Source organism: Galeopterus variegatus, unplaced genomic scaffold (genome assembly GCF_000696425.1).
Source record: "Galeopterus variegatus unplaced genomic scaffold, G_variegatus-3.0.2 Scaffold9, whole genome shotgun sequence".
Classification (NCBI taxonomy): domain Eukaryota; kingdom Metazoa; phylum Chordata; class Mammalia; order Dermoptera; family Cynocephalidae; genus Galeopterus; species Galeopterus variegatus.
This window is the reverse complement of record NW_007726120.1, coordinates 1,628,593-1,648,211: the sequence shown is the minus strand read 5'-3', so window position 1 is coordinate 1,648,211 and position 19,619 is coordinate 1,628,593. Positions and strand designations below refer to the sequence as shown.

Sequence of the window (19,619 nt, the reverse complement as noted above, 5' to 3'; positions counted from 1 at the left end):
CCTCCCCGCCCTCCCCGCCGCGGCCCGGAGCCCGAGTGGGGTTGGGGCCTCGGCGGGGCCCTGAGCCCCTGGCTCTTCCGCTGGTCTGCGACCCGCGCCGTCCGGACCCCTGCAGCCCTGCAGCTCGGCCTGGGGGCAGCCATGGACTCGGAGGAGCTGAAGGTGACCAGGCGGGGGCCGGACGCGGGTTGCTTTGATGGGGGGCGGTGGGCTGGGGGGCGTGGAGAGAGCTCGGTGGCCTTCGGGAGGCCGTACTGCCCTTTGTGCCTTCGCTGCCCCGGCTCGTAGGCTGCCGCCAGCCTGGCAGGGTGGGCCCGTAGCTTACATCACCTGGTCGGCCTCCGTGGGCCCCACTTTGGAATCTTGAGGTCCGGGCCAGCCCTCCCGACGCACTGCTTTTTGAGTTGCCGTTAGAGAGCTCGTCCCCACCTTGTTTGTTGTGTTTATTTTTACTTTTGCATCGTGTTTCCTAGAAGGCTCGAGTAGCCTATGACACTGCGTCTCCAGGTGCGATGTTTAAGTACCTACAACAAACTAGAGTCAGCTCTTCCACTGGGCAGCAGAAGGAGCACGGATAGACTATAGGAAACCAGTTAAAGACACGAGGCTTAGAAGTGGAGGAGTCTTTGATTTTAGGGTGATGGTGTTCTCTGTTTGTCACTAATCAATTCATTCAGCATGTGCTTTATCACCGTCCACTTAAATGATGATATAAAACAGAGACAAGAGACTTGAAAATAAAAGATGTTTCCTTTTCAGATGATGGTCTTTATTCATTTGTTCACTGATTTACTCGTTCAACAAATATTTATGGAGGGCTCAAAGTATATCCATTAGAAGCTGGAAATACTGATGAGCAGAACTTAACAGTCCCTGCCTTCACAGATCTTAGTCTGATGCTGGAGAAAAACCTTAATGCATTCAACAAATGTTTATTGAATGCCTCCTGTGTATCTGGCAGCATTCTAAGCACTGCAGATGTGCAATAATAAAACTAAGAAAAAACCTTTCAATCTTGGAGCTTGCATTTGAGGAGGAAGTGTCAGACAATAAGATGAATAAAATGTGTACCCTGCGAGATGGTGGTCGTGGATGAAGGACAGTTGGCAGTGCAGGAGGTTAGGGAGTGCTCGTGTCTTGTTTTTTGGCCTGAGTTTTTACATTATTCTTCTGTCTTACATGTGGCTCCTCATCAAGTTTAAGTCTTTAAGATGAGACTGTTCTTGACCCTACCATCCTGTCTAATCTCATCATCCAGTACTTTCTGTCTTTTTTAAGCACCATGAACAAGGAATAGCACTTCCCTTAGGGGCCAGATAGTACATATTTTAGGTTTTGTGGGCCATAGGGTCTCTGTCACATCTATGCTGCAGTGTAGCTTGAAACCAGCCATGGACAATACTTAAACAAATGAGCATGGTTGTGTAGCAATAAATCTTTATTTATGAACACTGAAATTTGGCTTTCATATAATTTTCACATTGTGAAATATTTTTCCTCTTTTTTTTTTCCAGCTATTTGAAATATAAGAACCATTCTTAGCTCATTGGCCGTACAAAAACAGGCAGCACGGCCCACCAGATATGGCCCACAGGCTGTAGTTTGCCAACCCCCAGCTCTAGAACATGGAATGGCTTTTAGCCCTCTCCATCATCACTGTCATCCCCACGTGCCACTGCTTATTTCTTATTTGTGTGTTGTTGCAGTTCCTCTGCCTGGCATGCAACTCCTATACCTTCGTTAGAATCATGAAAACAAATAGGAAGGGTGTGTGTGTGAAGGAAGAGTGAGGGGTTTGCAATTCAAGAGTCAGCTCTGAAATCCTCCCCAAGAATCTTTTCCTTAATTTTACCCTTCCTTCCTCCCCCACCCCACCCTCAGTTAACAAGGCTGTCTAAATGTTGTTATCCTACATTCCCAAAGCAGATTATAAACTCTTTTCTTACATTTACTACATTGTATTTCAGCTAGTCTTTAGATTACAGTCTCACCTGAAAAAATGGAAACTTTTCTGGGACAGGGACTTTGTTGAACTAAACAACCTAACCTGAACTAAGGCAGAGGAAATAGGTATGGAGAGGTAGACTAGAGAAATAGAAGAACCTAATGACTGTTAGACTCAGGGGGACTGAGCAAGTGGGAAGGGAGGATTCCATGACTCAATTTCTGGCTTGAGTGGGAGGTGGCAAATGGAAAGCCTGTATGTCTGAATCTGAAGCTTAGATGGGAGGTCTTGGCTGGATAGGTTGTTTTTTATTTCATCAAACATATAGAGTTTGGAGGAACTTTATTTTTTTTCCCCCAAGAATAGGAATTTTACCCTATGATTTCTTAATTAATCCTCATAACGACTTATAAATTTGCTTTACTAACAACTAACAGCATTTTACAGATGAGCAAACTGAGGCACTGTAAAGTGGACCAAAGACTTGAGACCAGGTCTTTCACCTTTGAATCCATGTCCTTTTTATGGTACCATGCCACTGCTTTTCAGGAGGATTTTTGGTGCTGAGTGATACTAAATGCTAGACAGAAGTCAAGTAAGATAGTATTAAAAGTGTCCTTGGTTTTGGCCAACAAGGGATCATTTGCAACCTTAGAGAGTGGCTGCAGTTTATTGAGATGTGCTTTGAGAGGTCTGGGAGATGGGATGTGGACCACACTTTCAAGAAACGTGACTAAGAAGGGGAATAAAGAGTAGTAACCACAAGGCGGGAAGCAGAGTAAAAGTTACAGAGAACATTTGCCTAACTGATCTAGAGGACATGGACTGTAGCACTCCAGAAACAATAAACTGTGAAACAGAGCTGTCTAGGCATCTTTGTATTTCAGTCCTGTCAATCAGCACTTCATCCATATTTCTTATTCCTGCTGAACCAGCCGGAGAGTCACAGTAGGTAGGTATGGGATGGCCCAAACTGGTTTCTGGAGGTGAATCATCTGTGTCATAGTTGTGGTGAAAGTGTGGCTTCCCTCCTTAATTGAGTCAGCAGTCAAGCCTTAGATATGATCCTGAGAAAAATGGTGTAAAGCACAGGTCCATTTAATCAGAACTTAGTGTCTCCTGACAGCAGTTTTCTGTCTTACAAATTGTAATAATATAATTTTGAGAAAAGGACTTAAAGTCATTTCCATTGAAAAAGTTTATTTTACTGATGATTATTTTTTGTAGAACTCACATAGAAAACAAGTAAGATAACATTTGACGTAAATTGCTGAGTTTAATTTATCATTACTTGGTAATGCTATAATAACAAAATAGCTATTTAAAAAGATTTTTTATTTAAAGAAACCTATGGTCTGGCAATGGAAGCCTCTTGTCTTTTTTTTTTTTTTTTTTCCTGTTATTTTTATTCCTGTTGTTTGATTGTTTTCCTGTTTTCTAAAACCTTTAAGAAAATGTGGAAAAAAGAAAAGAGGTGTAAATAGCTTGATTGCAGTACTGTTAACAAAAAGTTTAGGAAAAATGATTGAAATTATTAGAAAACATTGAATTATTTCAATAGTTTTGTGTTCATTCTGTTTTTAAGTCTTCAGTATTGAGTAGCACTCACCTTTAATACTGTTTTAATGAACTTAAGAAAAAAAATCACATTACCTAAGCTTTAGATTATTCCAGATTTCAGATTAATACCTGCTGCTTAAAGTATTTCAGAATACCAAAATCTCTTTTAACATTTAGTCATTATTTCCTTTTAGACATTGATTAATTACTATTGTCAAGAGAGATATTTCCATCATGTGTTACTTGTTGCCAGTGAAGGAATTAAGAGGTATGGCAGTGACCCAGTCTTCAGGTTTTATCATGCCTATGGTACATTAATGGAAGGTATGTGCTAATTATTAAACATGTTCCATAAGTTTAAAATTCTTGCTTTGTGCTAAGAACAGTTTTTCTCACGTCATAATCTTGATTTTCAGGTAAGATTCAAGAAGCTCTTCGAGAATTTGAGGCTCTTAAAAATAAACAAGATGTGTCACTTTGTTCTCTAATTGCACTGATATACGCCCATAAAATGAGTCCTAATCCAGGTATAGTATTTAAGTACAATGCTTAGGAGAATTTATCCTATTCTATTTATTTTGATTTTTCTCAGTTACCATAACATTCAGTCTGATCATACTGTATTACATATTGTCTATAGGTACTACTATATATATATATATATATATATATATATATCGTATAAGTTTTATCTTCTTGACCAGATTAGAAATTCATCAAGCACAAGAAACATGTCCTATACTACTTTCATATTTCTTCTATTCTATGGAAGAGGTTCTATTTGCACATAAGGATTGAGTTAACTTAAAGGTGAATGTTATCATCAATTGTTATACAAGAAAAGGGCAGCCAAAGAAACAGGTATATACATAAATTGCTCTGCAACAGCCAACTTTACAACTTGTTATGTGCAAGTACTGTATAAAGCTATATGCAGTTTATCTTTTCTATATATTAAGCTTCTTGAAGGCCTTTACATCCCCCATGGGGGCTAGCTCTTGGAAGATATTCAGTAAATTTTATCCATTAACAGTTTGAGAAATTTGACTAGATTATAGAAGGATCCTTATGCATAAGCCAGCAATTAAAGTTGTGTGAACTGTCTTAGCGTATAGTGTTACTTACTGCTGAAGCAGAAGAATATCCAAATTATAGGATATTCTGAAATATATATATATGTATATTCAGCAATAACTAATAGGATTGTAAATATAGATCCTGTTTCAAATAATTAGACAGTAAACAAATGTCATAGAGTAGTTTTTTAAATGTCAGAAAAGAACTTTTAAGCAAAGTATCACATACCTCCTTCATTCCACACAGGCACAAATCAATAAAAAGTTATTTAAAGTAAACAAATTAACAATTATGTGCTTTCTTTCTGCAAGGGAGGATGTCATATACAATTAGAAGATACAAAAAAATTGTATTAAGTGATCCATGACATCAGTTTATAATCTAGTTGAAAAAACAAAATTTACAATGAGTAAATTCCAATGTTACTATTAAATAAAATGATTTTTAAAAAAGAGAAACCAGTGAATCCATAATTAATTGAAATTGGTATGTACTATTAATCCATAGGAGTAAGCTGGGAAGGCTTTGTGAGAGATCAGGACTTAATCTGGTCTTTGAAGGATAGGTGGAATTTGAATATGAAGAGTGTTGGCCAGACAGGAAATGGATGGGCAAATACTTGGAAGTGGTTCAGGCTTACGATCTTCTACAGATCCCCTTTCTCTGTGTTCCAGTGGGCATGTGTTTAGCTGGAGCAGAGAATTTACATAGGAGAACTGTAGTCAATAAGCCTAAAGGAAAGAAATTAGTAAAAAATATTTTCTTTCTACAAGCAAGTTTTCATTTAATTGGTTGTTCCCAGCACTATTGATTCTGTTGGGAAATGTGATTTCCAGGATGCTGAAAAGATGGAGACAGAAATATTATTTAGAGACATCTGTTTTCCACAGTAGATGATACCAAATGGACTTGAGATTTAGTAGGGACCTAGATGTCTGTATATATTGCCTAGGAAAGGCCTAGATTGTTAGCGTACATTCTTTCTGAATGTTGTATAGGCCATAATTATAAAAAGACAAATAGAGACCTGGCAACAATCAACTTTGTGCAGATAATCCCCAGCTAACTGATGCCCCATTAGGGATGTGATGGAAATCTGGCTGAAAAGTTATACTTTTTAAATTTAAAAGTGATACTTGATTCAGTTATTAGAAAATTTGTGCTTGGAATAACTTGAGTATATGTATCTGCTTTTTAGCTACAAATTTTATGAAATCTACCTACAAATCAAGTATGTCTGAAGAAAATTTAGCATCTTAATTCAGATGTGCTGTAAGTGTAAAATACACACCAAATTTCAAAGATTTTATAAGAAAAAGAATGCCAAGTCTTTTGTTATTATATTAATTATGTATTGAAATAATATTTTGGATATATTTGGTTAAATGAATGTTATTAAAATTAATTTTACTTGTTTCTTTTTACTTCTTTGATGGGGCTACTAAAAAATTTTAAATTACATATGTGGCTTGAATTTTATTTCTATTAGACAGTGCTAATATAGAGAGAAGAACTAAATTCTTTGCCCTATTAATCACCTGACCTATTATAAACTGTTGATCTAAGTTTAATTTTCATTTAATGTTGTTTTCCCCTCCCAGACAGAGAAGCTATTCTGGAATCAGATGCCAGAGTGAAGGAGCAACGTAAAGGAGCTGGACATAAAGCTTTATACCATGCAGGCCTATTTTTATGGCATATTGGTCGCCATGAGAAAGCAAGAGAATATATTGACAGAATGATCAGAATATCAAATGGTAGTAAAGAGGTAGCTGTTTTTCTTATTTTGAAATAATATTAAAGGAAGCTTAATTTATTTATATATTCAATAGCCTCTTTAGTTCTTTGTTATTGTCTACTCTATTCTCACTTTATAAATAATAGCCTTGTTTTAATATTTTATTATATGATAAAATAAGCATTCCCTAAGGTTGTTTATTTTTATGCTATTAACTCTTGAAAAGATCCTGATTCCTTCCCTCACTTTTTCTCTTTGCTTTTTCCTCCTCTCTCATTCCCTCCTTATCGCTTTACTTCCTTCTCTCTCTCCTTATTGAACAGCTTTAGATACAAGGGACCATTGCTTGTGTTGTTAATAATATGCACTTAAAGAATACCTATGCTTTACTTTCAGAATGAATCATCAAGTAATGGCATAGAACACATACAGCTAAGATTGTGAGAAAAATTATCTATGATAGGAGAGAGATGTGATTGAAATGCACAAGAAAATTGAAGCTAACATTAATTTCATGCTTACTTTGTGCTACACAATATTTTAAGTTCAGGAGAGACCACATCTATAAATGTTAGGGGAATGAAGGAAGTAGCATTTGAGCTAAAACATGAAAGATTATGGAAAAGGGAATTAGATACTCCTAGGGGGCAAGTAGTAGATAGAAATGAGACATGTTGATTCTGGGTGCAGTGAGAACCTCACATTTGATGGGAACACAGCACACATAAATGAAGAGGGTGGAAGAAAAGCTTAGAGAGGCAGATTGGAACAAATTGAAGGATCTTGACTTCTAGATACAAATATTTATATCTATTTGATAGGCATTGAGAGGCCATTGAAGGTTTTTAATGAGGGGAGTGCAAATCTAAATTTATTTAACAGTAGTTCGTAGGATGAAATGGCATGGGGAAAAACTAGAATGCAGGGAAAAAAAAGTGGTACTTTCTGGGAAAAAGTTTTGATGAACTATTCTCAAAATATTGCACAGTGAGTACACATTTGAGCAATATTAAATACCCATAGGACTTATCAACTGAAAATAAATAGTTGGGGAAAGATAGTGAAGTGTTATATCTCAGGGATGTCTGAGGTTTTAAGCCTCAATAATTCAGGAGTTAACATGAACAGAAAACACGTCAGGATGAGATGCTAGTTCTGGAAGGAGGTGATTTGTCTTAGGGCATGCTATATCTCAGGTGCTGGCAGAACTGAGGTGGAGATGGCAGATGAGTATTTGGAAAAGAAGAGAAAAATTTAGAAGAGATTTTGGTCTAGAAATATAGGTCGGAAATCATCCATACAGTGACAGTAGTTGAAACCATTAAGATGACACTGATCTAGTGAGTGGAAGTGACATTGGTTAAGATTCTTATCTGTATTTTCAGGTGAAATAGTAGGTATTTCCAGTATGTTACAGGCTGGAAATACTGGGAGGTAAATATTAATATTAGTTAAAGGTTTATAAATTTATGAATTCACCTAGACCTCTTTTAATAGAACAGCATATTTCTTAATTTTTTATTTGACCTTAAAAAGAGAAATAAACCATCAGTTTCCATGTTCTTTCCAATCCTACATATCCTAACCCATTGGTCCACCCACATTTATAAAGGTAGATGTCCATGACTTCTTCAGTTTTTAATTTCTCAGTCCATTTTTCCTTTCATTTGAAACTCAATGAACTAGACACAGAGGTTAAAAAGATAGTTGCCAGATTATCTGAATCTTTAATATATGTGAAGCAAGACATCTTCCTGTTTTTCTTCCTTACTTCATTTGGTCTGATTGCCCACAAATAGGCAACATATCTTTATTTATATATTGAATTACCTGTTTAACAATTATTAATAATAATTTACTAGCAAAGTTTCAGAGAAGAAACTTTATCAGAGAAGAATATTGGTTTTAGCATTGATGGGGTATTTGACAAGCTTCTTACTACTAATATTTAGCCCAATAATGATCTTAAAGGCTGAAATTCATAATATAGTCCCCAAGACTCTAGACTGGCTCAAAAGCAATTTTACTGCACAGAATTTTTTTGTTCATAACATTATTTTATAGAGTCCTTTTTGTTATTAATTACTTTAAAAAGACATTGAAGTTAGCTCTTTCATCAACATTTCTTTCATTTCTGAAAAATAATGGAAGTATGATTAGAATTATTTATTTTACAGGGACAGGTTTTGAGAGCGTGGTTTGATATTACAAGAGGAAAAGAACCTTATACTAAAAAGGCATTAAAGTATTTTGAAGAGGGATTACAAGATGGAAATGATATTTTTGCTCTGCTGGGTAAGGTGAGTTGTAGTTAGGGTGAATAAATCATGTTTCAAAATTTATTCATAATTGAAACTCAACAAAACTAAGTAGCTCAAAAAAAGACTATAATTTTTATGTTACTGTCGTCAACTCTCAACTGTAAGAGGGACTTACGTTTCTGTAGAACACTGAACAGTAAACTGGAGAAATGTATTCTCTACCAAGTTCCTTGTTGTTGTTGGTTCATGCATTCTATGGACCTAAATCAAAGCTGTCAAGATGGAAATCGTTTCATAAAGCTTTACTGAAAGCCAAGCTTGAGCATTGACTTGGGAAACACAAGCCAACAGAGTTGGGAAGTGCTCCAAAGTCAATTACAGGCTGGAAAGATTTTATGGGAAAGTTTGGGGACTCCTCATACTGGAATATCCCATTTTCATTGGTGGGTAAAATACAAAAGTTATAATTATTGGCTACAGGTTACAACATATGGGCTAGAAATGTCTACCTGCAGAACTGTCAGTGAACTTCATGCCTCAGCTACTCTCAAAAACAGCTCACTCGGGGCCGGCCCGGTGGCGCACTGCGCTAGTGCGCCGCTTGGGAAGCGCGGCGGCGCTCCCGCCGAGGGTTCGGATCCCACATACAGACCGGTTCCCGCTCACTGGCTGAGCGAGGCGCGGGGGCAACACCGAGGGTTGCGATCCCGTTGCCGGTCCCGGTCCGGTACGGGGGCGACACTGAGGGTTGCGATCCTTTGCCGGACATGGAAAAAGACAAAAAAAAAAACAAAAAAAAAAAAACAGCTCACTGTTTCACTTAAAATCAGTATGTTATACATTAATTGGTACATCAACAATTTCAGGAACTTACACAGATTCTTTACTTAGGAGCAAGATGTCAGCATCAAATCATAATACCTTTCCCCGAGGCAATTAGTTCTTAGGCATCCTGCTTGAATCCACAAAATTTTATCACATTCTTTCCTCAACAGACATTTATTGTGTGTCTATTCACATACCTTAAGGCATGATCAGGGCATAGCAAGGAGGCCAGGAGGCCAAAGTGGAATGAGTACAGAGAGTAGACATGAAGGCTGGAGGGAGGAAGGTGGGTGTGGGGGTTGGTGAGCACGGGAGAGAGGACAGGTGAGCCAATTCTGTAAGGCCTTTGACTTTTACTTTGAGTCAGATAGATTGGCAGTGAAAAGTTTTGAACAGAGAAATAACATGATCTGACTTAACATTGTGAGGGATGAGCAATTGAAAGAGTCTAGAAATCATCTGTGGGTGGAAATATTTAACTTAGACCCTTTCTTCAATCTCCACTGATGACTTCTAAATGCATTTTTTTTTTTTTTTCAAATTTTTGATTCGGCAAAAAGAAATGAAATTGATATGTTAGGAAAAACAGTTTACAACACCGTGCTCTAACCAACTAAGCTAACCAGCCAGCCCAGGAAAAACAGTTTATTAGGTAAGCAATTATTTGGGAAGATAAAAAAGAAAAAGAGAAGAGGATTAGTATTTTGGCTATCGTTAATGTTCCCACATCACTCTAATCCCTACCTGGTAGGGATTTACCTTTTTCTTCCAATACTCAAGATTGGTGTAAATTTTTTTTTCTGATACGACACTGTTTTAGTCCATTTTATGCTGCTAAACCAGAATACCTGAGACTGGGTAATTTATAAAGAACCGAAATTTATTTCTCACCATTCTGAAGGTTAAGAAGTTCAGGATCAAGGCACCAGCAGGTTTGGTGTCTGGTAAGGGCCCTTTCTCTGCTTCCAACATGGTGCCTTAAATGCTGCATCCTCTGGAGTGGGGGAGGAATGCTGTTCTTCACATGGCAGAAGAGTAGAAGAGAGCAAACTGTCACAAGCCCTTTTTATAGTGGTATTAACCTATTAATAAGGGCAGAGCCCTCATGACCTAAGCACCTTCCATTAGGCCCCACCTCTCAACACTGTTACATTGGGGATTAAGTTTTAACATGAGTTTTGGAGGGGACAAAAGCATTCAAACTGTAGTATACCTGTTCCAATTATGTACTTTTTTTTCAGCTAATTCAGCAGAGGGACTGTGTTAGTCTAATCCCAGCTAGGAATGATGTGAACCGAATACATAGCAAACTTAGTTTAGTTTAATATGGTACTTTGCATTCGCCTGGGAGGTCTAAGAAAGAGTATTTGTTGTGGACACACATAAGTTAGCATGTGTTTTGTTTTGCAATACCAGCTGTTTAGGTAGATTCTAAGGACAAATGTAATTTTTAAAAATATCTACATTAATCTCTTTACAATTGTCTATTATTTAGAAACTTAAATACTAATTTGTTCTGACATAGTGGCATCTTTGGGTGGTTCTCATACTTTCCTTTAATTATATGGGAGTATAATCTCAAACTGATTTCAGGTATCGCAGTTTTACTACAGATCTATTTAGATTGAATGCTCATTTTTAACTGAGATACACTAGGACTAAATTTATTCCTGATAAGTGATAAGTGTGCTTCATTATCTGTTTCTAATTTACTAACTGTATTTCTAGCTTTATTTTTTCTGACTGTAAAAGTAATACATGGACATTATTTTTAAAAATTCAGAAGTTATATTAATATTTGAATGAGAAAATAAGTATCACCACTGTAAATAACAAGTTAAACTATTATATATGACATTTAATCATTTTAGTAAATAGAGAGCTACGTATTTGCATAATTACTTCTAATGACTACCTAAAGTTTTATTGAATTGATATACTATAATTTAGTTACTCTTCTGTGGACATTTGGGGTTATTTTAATTTTTTTATTATAAACAAAAAATTCTATCACAAATAACACCTACATGTTTCCTTGTGATCTTCTCCAATTATTTTCTTTTTTTATTCTTTTATTATGAGTATATTCATTTTTACAAATCATAATTATTTTTCATGCCCCTTGCTCAACCAATCATGCTCAACCAATCATGCTCCAACCCCCTCCATTCCCCAATCTCTAGTATCCTTAGGTTTGTTCTCTCCTTCTGAAAGTTTAATGTATTATTGTGATCGTTTCCTTCTTTCTTTCATTTATCTTTTCTTTTCTCTCTCTCCCTCTCTCCCTCCCTCCCTCCCTCCTTCCCTCCTTCCTTCCTTCCTTCCATGTAGTATTTCTTTTTGTGTCTGGCTTATTTCACTTAACATAATTTTCTCCACACTCATCCATGTTGCTGCTTTGTGCTCCATGTTTTGTTGCTCCATGTTTCATTCTTTTTTATGGCTGAGTAGTATTCCATTGTGTATATATACCACACTTTCCTTATCCAGTCATCTGTGATCCAGTCATCTATAGAAAAACATAAAGACCCTACCAAAAAACTCTTAGAGCTGATTAACAATTTCAATAATGTTGCGGGGTACAAAATCAACACCCCAAAACCAGTAGCGTTTTTATACTCCAATAATGAACTAGCACAAAAAGAAATCAAGAAAGTAAAATCATTTACAATAGTCACCAAAATTAAAATACCTAGGAATCAATTTAACCAAGGAGGTGAGAGATATCTACAGTGAGAACTACAAAACTCTACTGAAATAAATTAAAGAGGACACAAAAAGGTGGAAAGACATTCCGTGCTCTTGGATTGGAAGAATTAACATTGTGAAAATCTCCATACTACCCTAAGCAACCTATAGATTCAATGCAATCCCCATCAAAATACCAATGACATTATTCACAGAAATAGAAAAAAACAGTCCTAACATTCATATGGAACAACAAAAGACCCTTAATAGCCAAAGCAATCCCAAGCAAAAGAGGTAAAGCCAGAGGCATAACACTACCCAACTTCAAATTATATTACAAAGCTATAGTAACCAAAACAGCATGGTACTGGCATAAAAGCAGATACTCAGACCAATGGAACAGAATAGAAAACCTGGAATCAATCCACATACTTACAGCCAACTGATCTTTGACATAGGCAACAAGAATATACATTGGGGAAGAGACTACCTCTTCAATAAATGGTGCTGGGAAAATTGGGCATCCATATGCAGAAGAATGAAACTGGCCTGTATCTCTCACCATTTACCAAAATCAACTCAAAATGGATTAAAGACTTAAATATAAGACCCAAAACCATAAAATTACTAAAAGAAAACATAGGGGAAACACTCCAGGAAGTAGGACTGGGCAAAGACTTTATGAATAAAACCCCAAAAGAAAACATAGGGGAAACACTCCAGGAAGTAGGACTGGGCAAAGACTTTATGAATAAAACCCCAAAAGCACAGGCAACAAAAGAAAAAATAAACAGATGGGATTATATCAAACTAAAAAGCTTTTGCACAGCAAAGGAAACAATCAACAGAGTGGAAAGACAACCTACAGAATGGGAGAAACTATTTCTAAACTACATATCCGACAAGGGATTAATATCCAGAATATATAAGGAACTCAAACAACTTCACAGTAAAAAAAAAATAAATAAATAATCCAATTGAAAAGTGGGCAAAGGGGCTGAATAGACATTTTTCAAAGGAAGACATACAGATGGCCCACAGGTACATGAAAAAATGCTCAACATCACTAATCATCAGGGAAATACAAATCAAAACCACATTGAGATGGCATCTCACCTCAGTTAGACTGGCCATTATTAAAAAGACTGAGAATAACAAATGCTGGTGAGGATGCAGAGAAAAGAGAACCCTTGTACACTGTTGGTGGGACTGTAAATTAGTGCAGTCATTATGGAAAACAGTATGGAGGTTCCTCAGAAACTACAGATAGAACTGCCATATGATCAAGGAATCCCACTTCTGGGTATATACCCAAAGGAATGGAAATCATCATGTCGAAGGGATACCTGCACTCCCATGTTGACTGCGGCTCTATTAACAATAGCCAAAATATGGATCCAATTATTTTCTTAAGATAGTAACTAGAAGTGAAAATGTTTAGGTAGAGGGAGTTGTTTGAACTTTATTTTGTTTGTGCTTTAAAATAATATTTAACCTGAAAGTAATTTTTTAAAAAAGATACAAAATCTCTAAAATCCCCAGGAAATATTTCTTTTTAAAAAGGTAATTTTTCTATTCTAAATACAACCAGTCTTTATGTTGTTTTTTAAAATATTTTTTAAAATTTTATTCTGTAATCGTATTTATCAGCTACTAAAAGTGGATTATAAAAGAAAATTTTTTATGTAAAATATTTTTTATTCTCTGACTTTAAAAAGTTTTGATAAAAACTTATTTTGTTTTTTCTCATTATAAAGGATAATTATTCCTTAATGAAAAGTCAGAAAATATTAAATACTAGTATTCTACCTATTCCAGCTTATGAGAACCTTGATATGTAAGATCACAGTTTGGTGTCAATTTTTTTCTCCCATTAGGCACAATGCCTTGAGATGCACCAAAATTATTCAGGTGCCCTGGAGACTGTGAACCAGATAATTGTGAACTTTCCAAGCTTCCTTCCCGCTTTGGTAAAGAAAATGAAATTACAGCTAGCCTTGCAGGACTGGGACCAGACCATTGAGACGGCACAAAGGTTAAGTAAAAAACATAACACAAATATCTTTGGATCTGGGTTATAATTTTGAAGAAAAAGGAAAATCTGTGTGCATTTTTTTTGTCTTAAGCTTTAATTTGATTTTTTCAAACAATCGAGGAATCACTTAAAATCATATTGCTTTTAAAAATGGAATTTATTAATGTGCATAAATATCTGAATACCTGTTCTAAGACAGATGGTCTTTTTAGGCAAATGGACAAATACCCCTGCCCTCAAGAAGCTTATATTCAAGTGAGAGGAACCATATACTAAGCAGACCAAATAAGTAGATAATGTAATACGTTAGAAAGTTATAAGTGCTACAAAAAAAAGGTCGAGCAGAAAAGTGAAATAGGGAGTGTTGTGGCATTTGAGCAAATACCTGAAAAGGGTAACGGAGGAAGCCATGTAGGCATCTGGGTGAAGACTTTCCAGAAAAAGGGAAAAGCAAGTGCACAGACCCTGAGGCAGGAACACATATGAGGAGTGGGAAGCAGTAAGAGAGAGGAGTAGGGGTGAGGTTGGAGAGGAGGGTGGGAGGGAGCCAGTGCCAGGTCGGGAGAGGTCTTGTGGGCCATTGTAAAGATCTGGGATTTTATACTGAAGTGGGGAGTCATTAGAGGGTTTCGAGCAGAGGAGTGCCATGGTCTCAGTTACATTTTAAAAGAATTACTCTGCTGTGGGAAAGAGCAAGGCCAGAAGCAGCGAGACCCTCTTGTGAGCCGTTGCTGTAATCTGAAAGAGCAGTGCTGGCAGCAGGGTCAGCATGGTTCTGGTGGAAGTGCTTTATGGAGGGATTGGAATCTGGATGTGCTTTGACCGGGAAGGTGAGAGAAAGAGAATAGTTGAAGGTAATTCCGAGGTTTTTCACCTGAAAAACTACAATAACAGCAATGGTGATGATGACAATCTGTTGTAAGGTACTCAGTGCCTAGCACACAGGAAGTGTTATTTCTCCCAACGACAACCCTAAGAGGTAGGTACTATAAGTAACTATTTTGACCATAAATAGACTAAGGAATAGAAAGGTTAAGTAGTTTATCCAAAGGCACACAGCTAGTTAGTGGTGGGGTCAGGATTCAAATCCAGAGCACTATGGTACCCAAGTCCGTGTTCCTGAACACTACCTGTACTAGAGGATGGAGTTGTCTAGCAGAACAGGGAGACGATAGAATGAGAAGGTTTGAGGGGCAAGTAAAGAGATATTAAGTTTGAGATGCCTATTAGAAATCAAAGTAGAGATGGATGTACCAGTAGACAGTTAATGTCTGACTCTGGAGTTCTAGACAGAGGTCTGGGCTGGAGATAAATATTTTGGAGTCACAGGTATATAGATGCCATTTAAAGTTGTGAGACTGAGAATAAACCTGAGTTGTAAATCACTACTTTCTGACTAACAAATAAATTCAAGTCACTAACACACTATTGAAATTACAAAAAAAGTAAATTTCATAGGTGGTAAAAATATGTTTTTAAAATCAGTATGTCTCAATAGAACTCATGCAAGTATTTGGCAGGATACTTTCAAGGTACAGAGAAAGCTTAAATTACACAGGAAGTCAGCTTTACTTAAATATGGATTAAAGTTTGTAGTCTTAGAACCTTCCGAATAAGTGAATGCAAGCATAAATTATTTATCCATGTCTGACAAAATATTATTGGCTATTTTGGGACCTAACATCTTGGCAGCATCTTCATTAACATCTTCTATCATTTCTGTTAAGATTTTTCATTAACAACTGTTCATTTTATTGCTTATATATCAATGGAGGGAAAAAAAAATAGTTCCCTAAACTTCTTTTCACATCCCAAGGTAACTAGTAATATTTTTTAAACCTTTTTATTATGGACAATTTCAGACATATGTAAAGCAGACAGAATAGCATAATGAAGCACCCTTATCCGTTTTCTGCTCCCAACTACATCACCACATGGCCAAACCCCCATTTTCTTCCTCCTCTTAGTTTCTATTTTGAAGCAAATCCACAACTCTATCATCTCATCTGTAGCTATTGCAGGATATATAGCAAAATAAGATAATTATTTTTTGCTACAACATAATGACAATATCATCATCACATCTAAAATAATTAAAGTTTTTTGATATTATCAAATATCCAGTCAGTGTTCAGATTTCTGGTTACCTAATATATGTTTTTTTTATAAATTGTTTTTTAATCAGGATCCAAATAAGGCCCACGTGTGTGATTGGTTTATATCTTTTAAGTGTATAGATTCCCAACTCATCTCTCGTAGGAATTCTCTCTCTCATCTATTTTTCTCACCCTTCCTCTCTAATTCCCTCCTTTCTCATCTTGCCCCCCTTTCTTTCCCTCCTTCTCTCTCCCTCCTTTCCTTCTTTCCATCTTCCGTTTCTCACCTCTATCATCCTGCCTTCCTCCGTCTTTCTCCCAATGTCTGTCCCTCCTCTTTTTCTTCTTGCTTTTTTTTTTTTAAATTAAAGAAACCAGTATTTTTGTCCTGTAGCGTTTTCCAAGATTGGTATTTTGTTGATTGTCTGTCATGGTGTACTATAACTTGCTGTACCCTCTGTATTTACTGTAAATTAGTGTTTGGATCTAGAGGCTTGGTTAGATTCATGTTCAAGTTATTTATTTATTTATTTATTTATTTATTTGGCAATTCTTAAGTGGTGCTGTGTTCTTATATCAGAGAGACATAGTGTCTGCTTATCTCTTTTTTTTTTTTTTTTCTTTTCTGATGTTAGCAGCCACTTATGCTCAATACCTAGGTGTTTGGTTCATTAGGGGTTACTGTGTGGTTATATTGAGCTTCTATCATTCTTCATTTTTAGCTGGAATACTTCTATAAAGAAAAACTTCTCATTTACTGATTAGTTACCTAATGGTACAGTTCATAAAGGAAAAGTAGGATAAATGTTTGAGTCTTTTCCTTTATTTCTTGGTTTCAAAAAAACCAAAAAAGAAAGTGTTCCCTAGCATCCTTCAGTGGTGATTGATCAATTGTTTGGGTTGGTTTGTTTGCTTGCTTATATGACATGGATTTAAACTTGAGTGCTTCATTTCAGTTATAATTTCTCCAACTGTCTTATTTTGGGCCATTAAAAGTTTCTTCAAGTTAGTTTTTAAGTCCTTTTGACATGATCCTAGTAGTCTTTGATAGTTACCTTGCTGTTTGATATGACAAGTTGTACCAGTTTCATTTTCTGTATTTACTGCCCCATGTAGGCATGTATTAGCCATTTGTGTAGGGCATCTAGTATCTTACTGAGGGAAATGATATTTGTAGGCCATAATTTGGGCACTAGTAATTTTTTGATGTTTATATCTTTCCAGATATTTTTTATAGGCACTGTGTGTATGTTAGTGTGTGTGTATGGTTTTTATATAGTATATAAAAAATATATATACTTTGGGGGGTGTTTTTAAAATAAAAAATAGATTCATTATATAGTTTTAAACTTGTTTCTTTAAGTATTTCATAGATATTATTTTACATCCATTCACACATATATACCTAATTATTTTTAGAACAGTTCCATGTTCACAGCAAAACTGAATAGAAGGTACAGAGATTTCCCATATACTTCCCTGCCTTTCCCATTATTAACATCCCCACCAGAGTGGTACATTTGTTATAATTGACAAACCTACACTGACACATTATTATCACCCAAAGTCCATAATTTACGTTAAAGTTTACTCTTGGTGTTGTACATTCTATGGGTTTGGACAAATTTATGATAACATGTATCCATCATTATACTATCAGAGTATTTTCACTGCCCTAAAAATCCTGTATGTTTCACCTATATCCCTCCTTCCCACCACTCCTGTAAACCACTGATCTTTTTAATGTTTCCATATTTTGCCTTTTCTAGAGTGTCCTGTAGCATGGAATAATACAACAGGTAGCACCTTTTTCAGATTGGCTTCTTTCACTTAGTATTATGCATTTGAGTTTCCTCCATGTCTTTTCATGGCTTGATAATTCATTTCTTTTTAGCACTGAGTAATATTCCATTGCCTGGATGTACCATAGTTTATTTACACATTCACCTACTAAAGGACATATTTGTTGCTTCTAAGTTTTGGCAAATAATGAATAAAACTTAAAAACATCCATGTGCAGGATTTTGCATGGACATAAGTTTTCAGCTCTATGGGTTAAATACTAAGGAGCATGATTGCTGAATTATATGGTAAGAGTATGTTTAGTTTTGTAAGAAACTGCCAAACAGTCTTCTAAGGTGGTGTTTCCATGTTACATTCCCACCAGCAATGAATGAAAGTTTCTCTTGCTCCACTTCCTTGCCAGAATTTGGTGTTGCCAGTGTTCTGGATTTTGGCCATTCTAATAGTTGTCTAGTGATATCTCATTATCATTTTAATTTGCATTTTCCTGATGACATATGATGTGGAGCATCTTTTCATATGCTTATTTTCCATCTGTATCTTTTTTGGCATGGTGTCCATTAAGGTCTTTGGCTCATTTTTTAATTGGTGTTTTTCTATTGTTGACTTTAAAGTATTCTTTGTATATTTTGGAAAACAGTCCTTTATCAGATATGTTTTTTGTAAGTCTTTTCTTCCAGTATGTGTCTTGTCTTCTCATTCTCTTGACAGTGTCTTTCTGAGAGCAGTTTTTAATTTTAATGAAGTCCACTTTATCAATTCTTTCTTTCATGGATCATGCCTTTTGTGTTGTATCTAAAAAATCACCACCAAACTCTAGATCATCTAGATTTTCTCCTATGTTATCTTCTATGAGTTTTATAGTTTTGTGTTTTAAATTTAGATCTGTGATCTATTTTGAGTTAACTTTTGTGGAGAAGGTGACATCTGTGTCTATATTCATTTTTTTGCGTGTGGACGTCCAGTTGTTTCAGCACCATTTGCTGAAAAGTATCTTTTCTCTATTACTTTGCCTTTGCTCCTTTGTCAAAGATCGGTTGACTATATTTATGGGGGTCTGTTTCCAGGCTCTCTATCCTGTTCTGTTGATCTATGGGATTATTCTTTTACTAGTACCACACTGTCTTGATTACCGAAGTTTTATAGTAAGTGTTGAGGTTGAGTAATGTCAGTCTTCCGACTTTGTTCTTCTCCTTCAATATTGTGCTATCTCTTCTAGGTCTTTTGCCTCTCCATACAACCTTTAGAATCAATTTGTTGATATCCACAAAGTAATTTGCTGGAATTTTGATTGGGGTGGCACTGAATCTATAGATCAAGTTGGGAAAACTGACCTCTTCACAATATTGTCTTCCTATCTGTGACATGGAACAGCTCTCCATTTATTTAGTTCTAGTTTGATTTCTCTCATCAGAGTTTTAAAATTTTCTTCACGTAGCTCTTATACATATTTTGTTAGATTTATACATAAGTATTTCATTTTGGGATGTAAATGGTATCGTGATTTTAATTTCAAATTCCACTTGTTTGTTGGTGGTATATAGGAAAGCAATTGATATTGTATATTAACCTTGTATTCCATAATCTTGCT

The 19,619-nt window shown here is 36.0% G+C and overlaps 1 protein-coding gene across 5 annotated transcripts in view; it reads left to right on the top strand.

Moving 5' to 3' along the window:
• Positions 1-99: 99 nt before the first annotated feature.
• Positions 100-19,619, top strand: part of TTC21B (tetratricopeptide repeat domain 21B) — a 102,989-nt gene continuing 83,469 nt past the window's right edge. For all 5 annotated transcript variants that reach the window (XM_008585344.1, XM_008585141.1, XM_008585199.1 and 2 more), the window contains exons 1-6: positions 100-162; positions 3,700-3,829; positions 3,922-4,032; positions 6,184-6,350; positions 8,498-8,620; positions 13,972-14,129. In XM_008585344.1, coding sequence (XP_008583566.1) covers positions 142-162; positions 3,700-3,829; positions 3,922-4,032; positions 6,184-6,350; positions 8,498-8,620; positions 13,972-14,129 — 710 coding nt within the window. In that variant the 5' untranslated portion in view covers positions 100-141. The remainder of the gene's footprint in view (positions 163-3,699; positions 3,830-3,921; positions 4,033-6,183; positions 6,351-8,497; positions 8,621-13,971; positions 14,130-19,619) is intronic.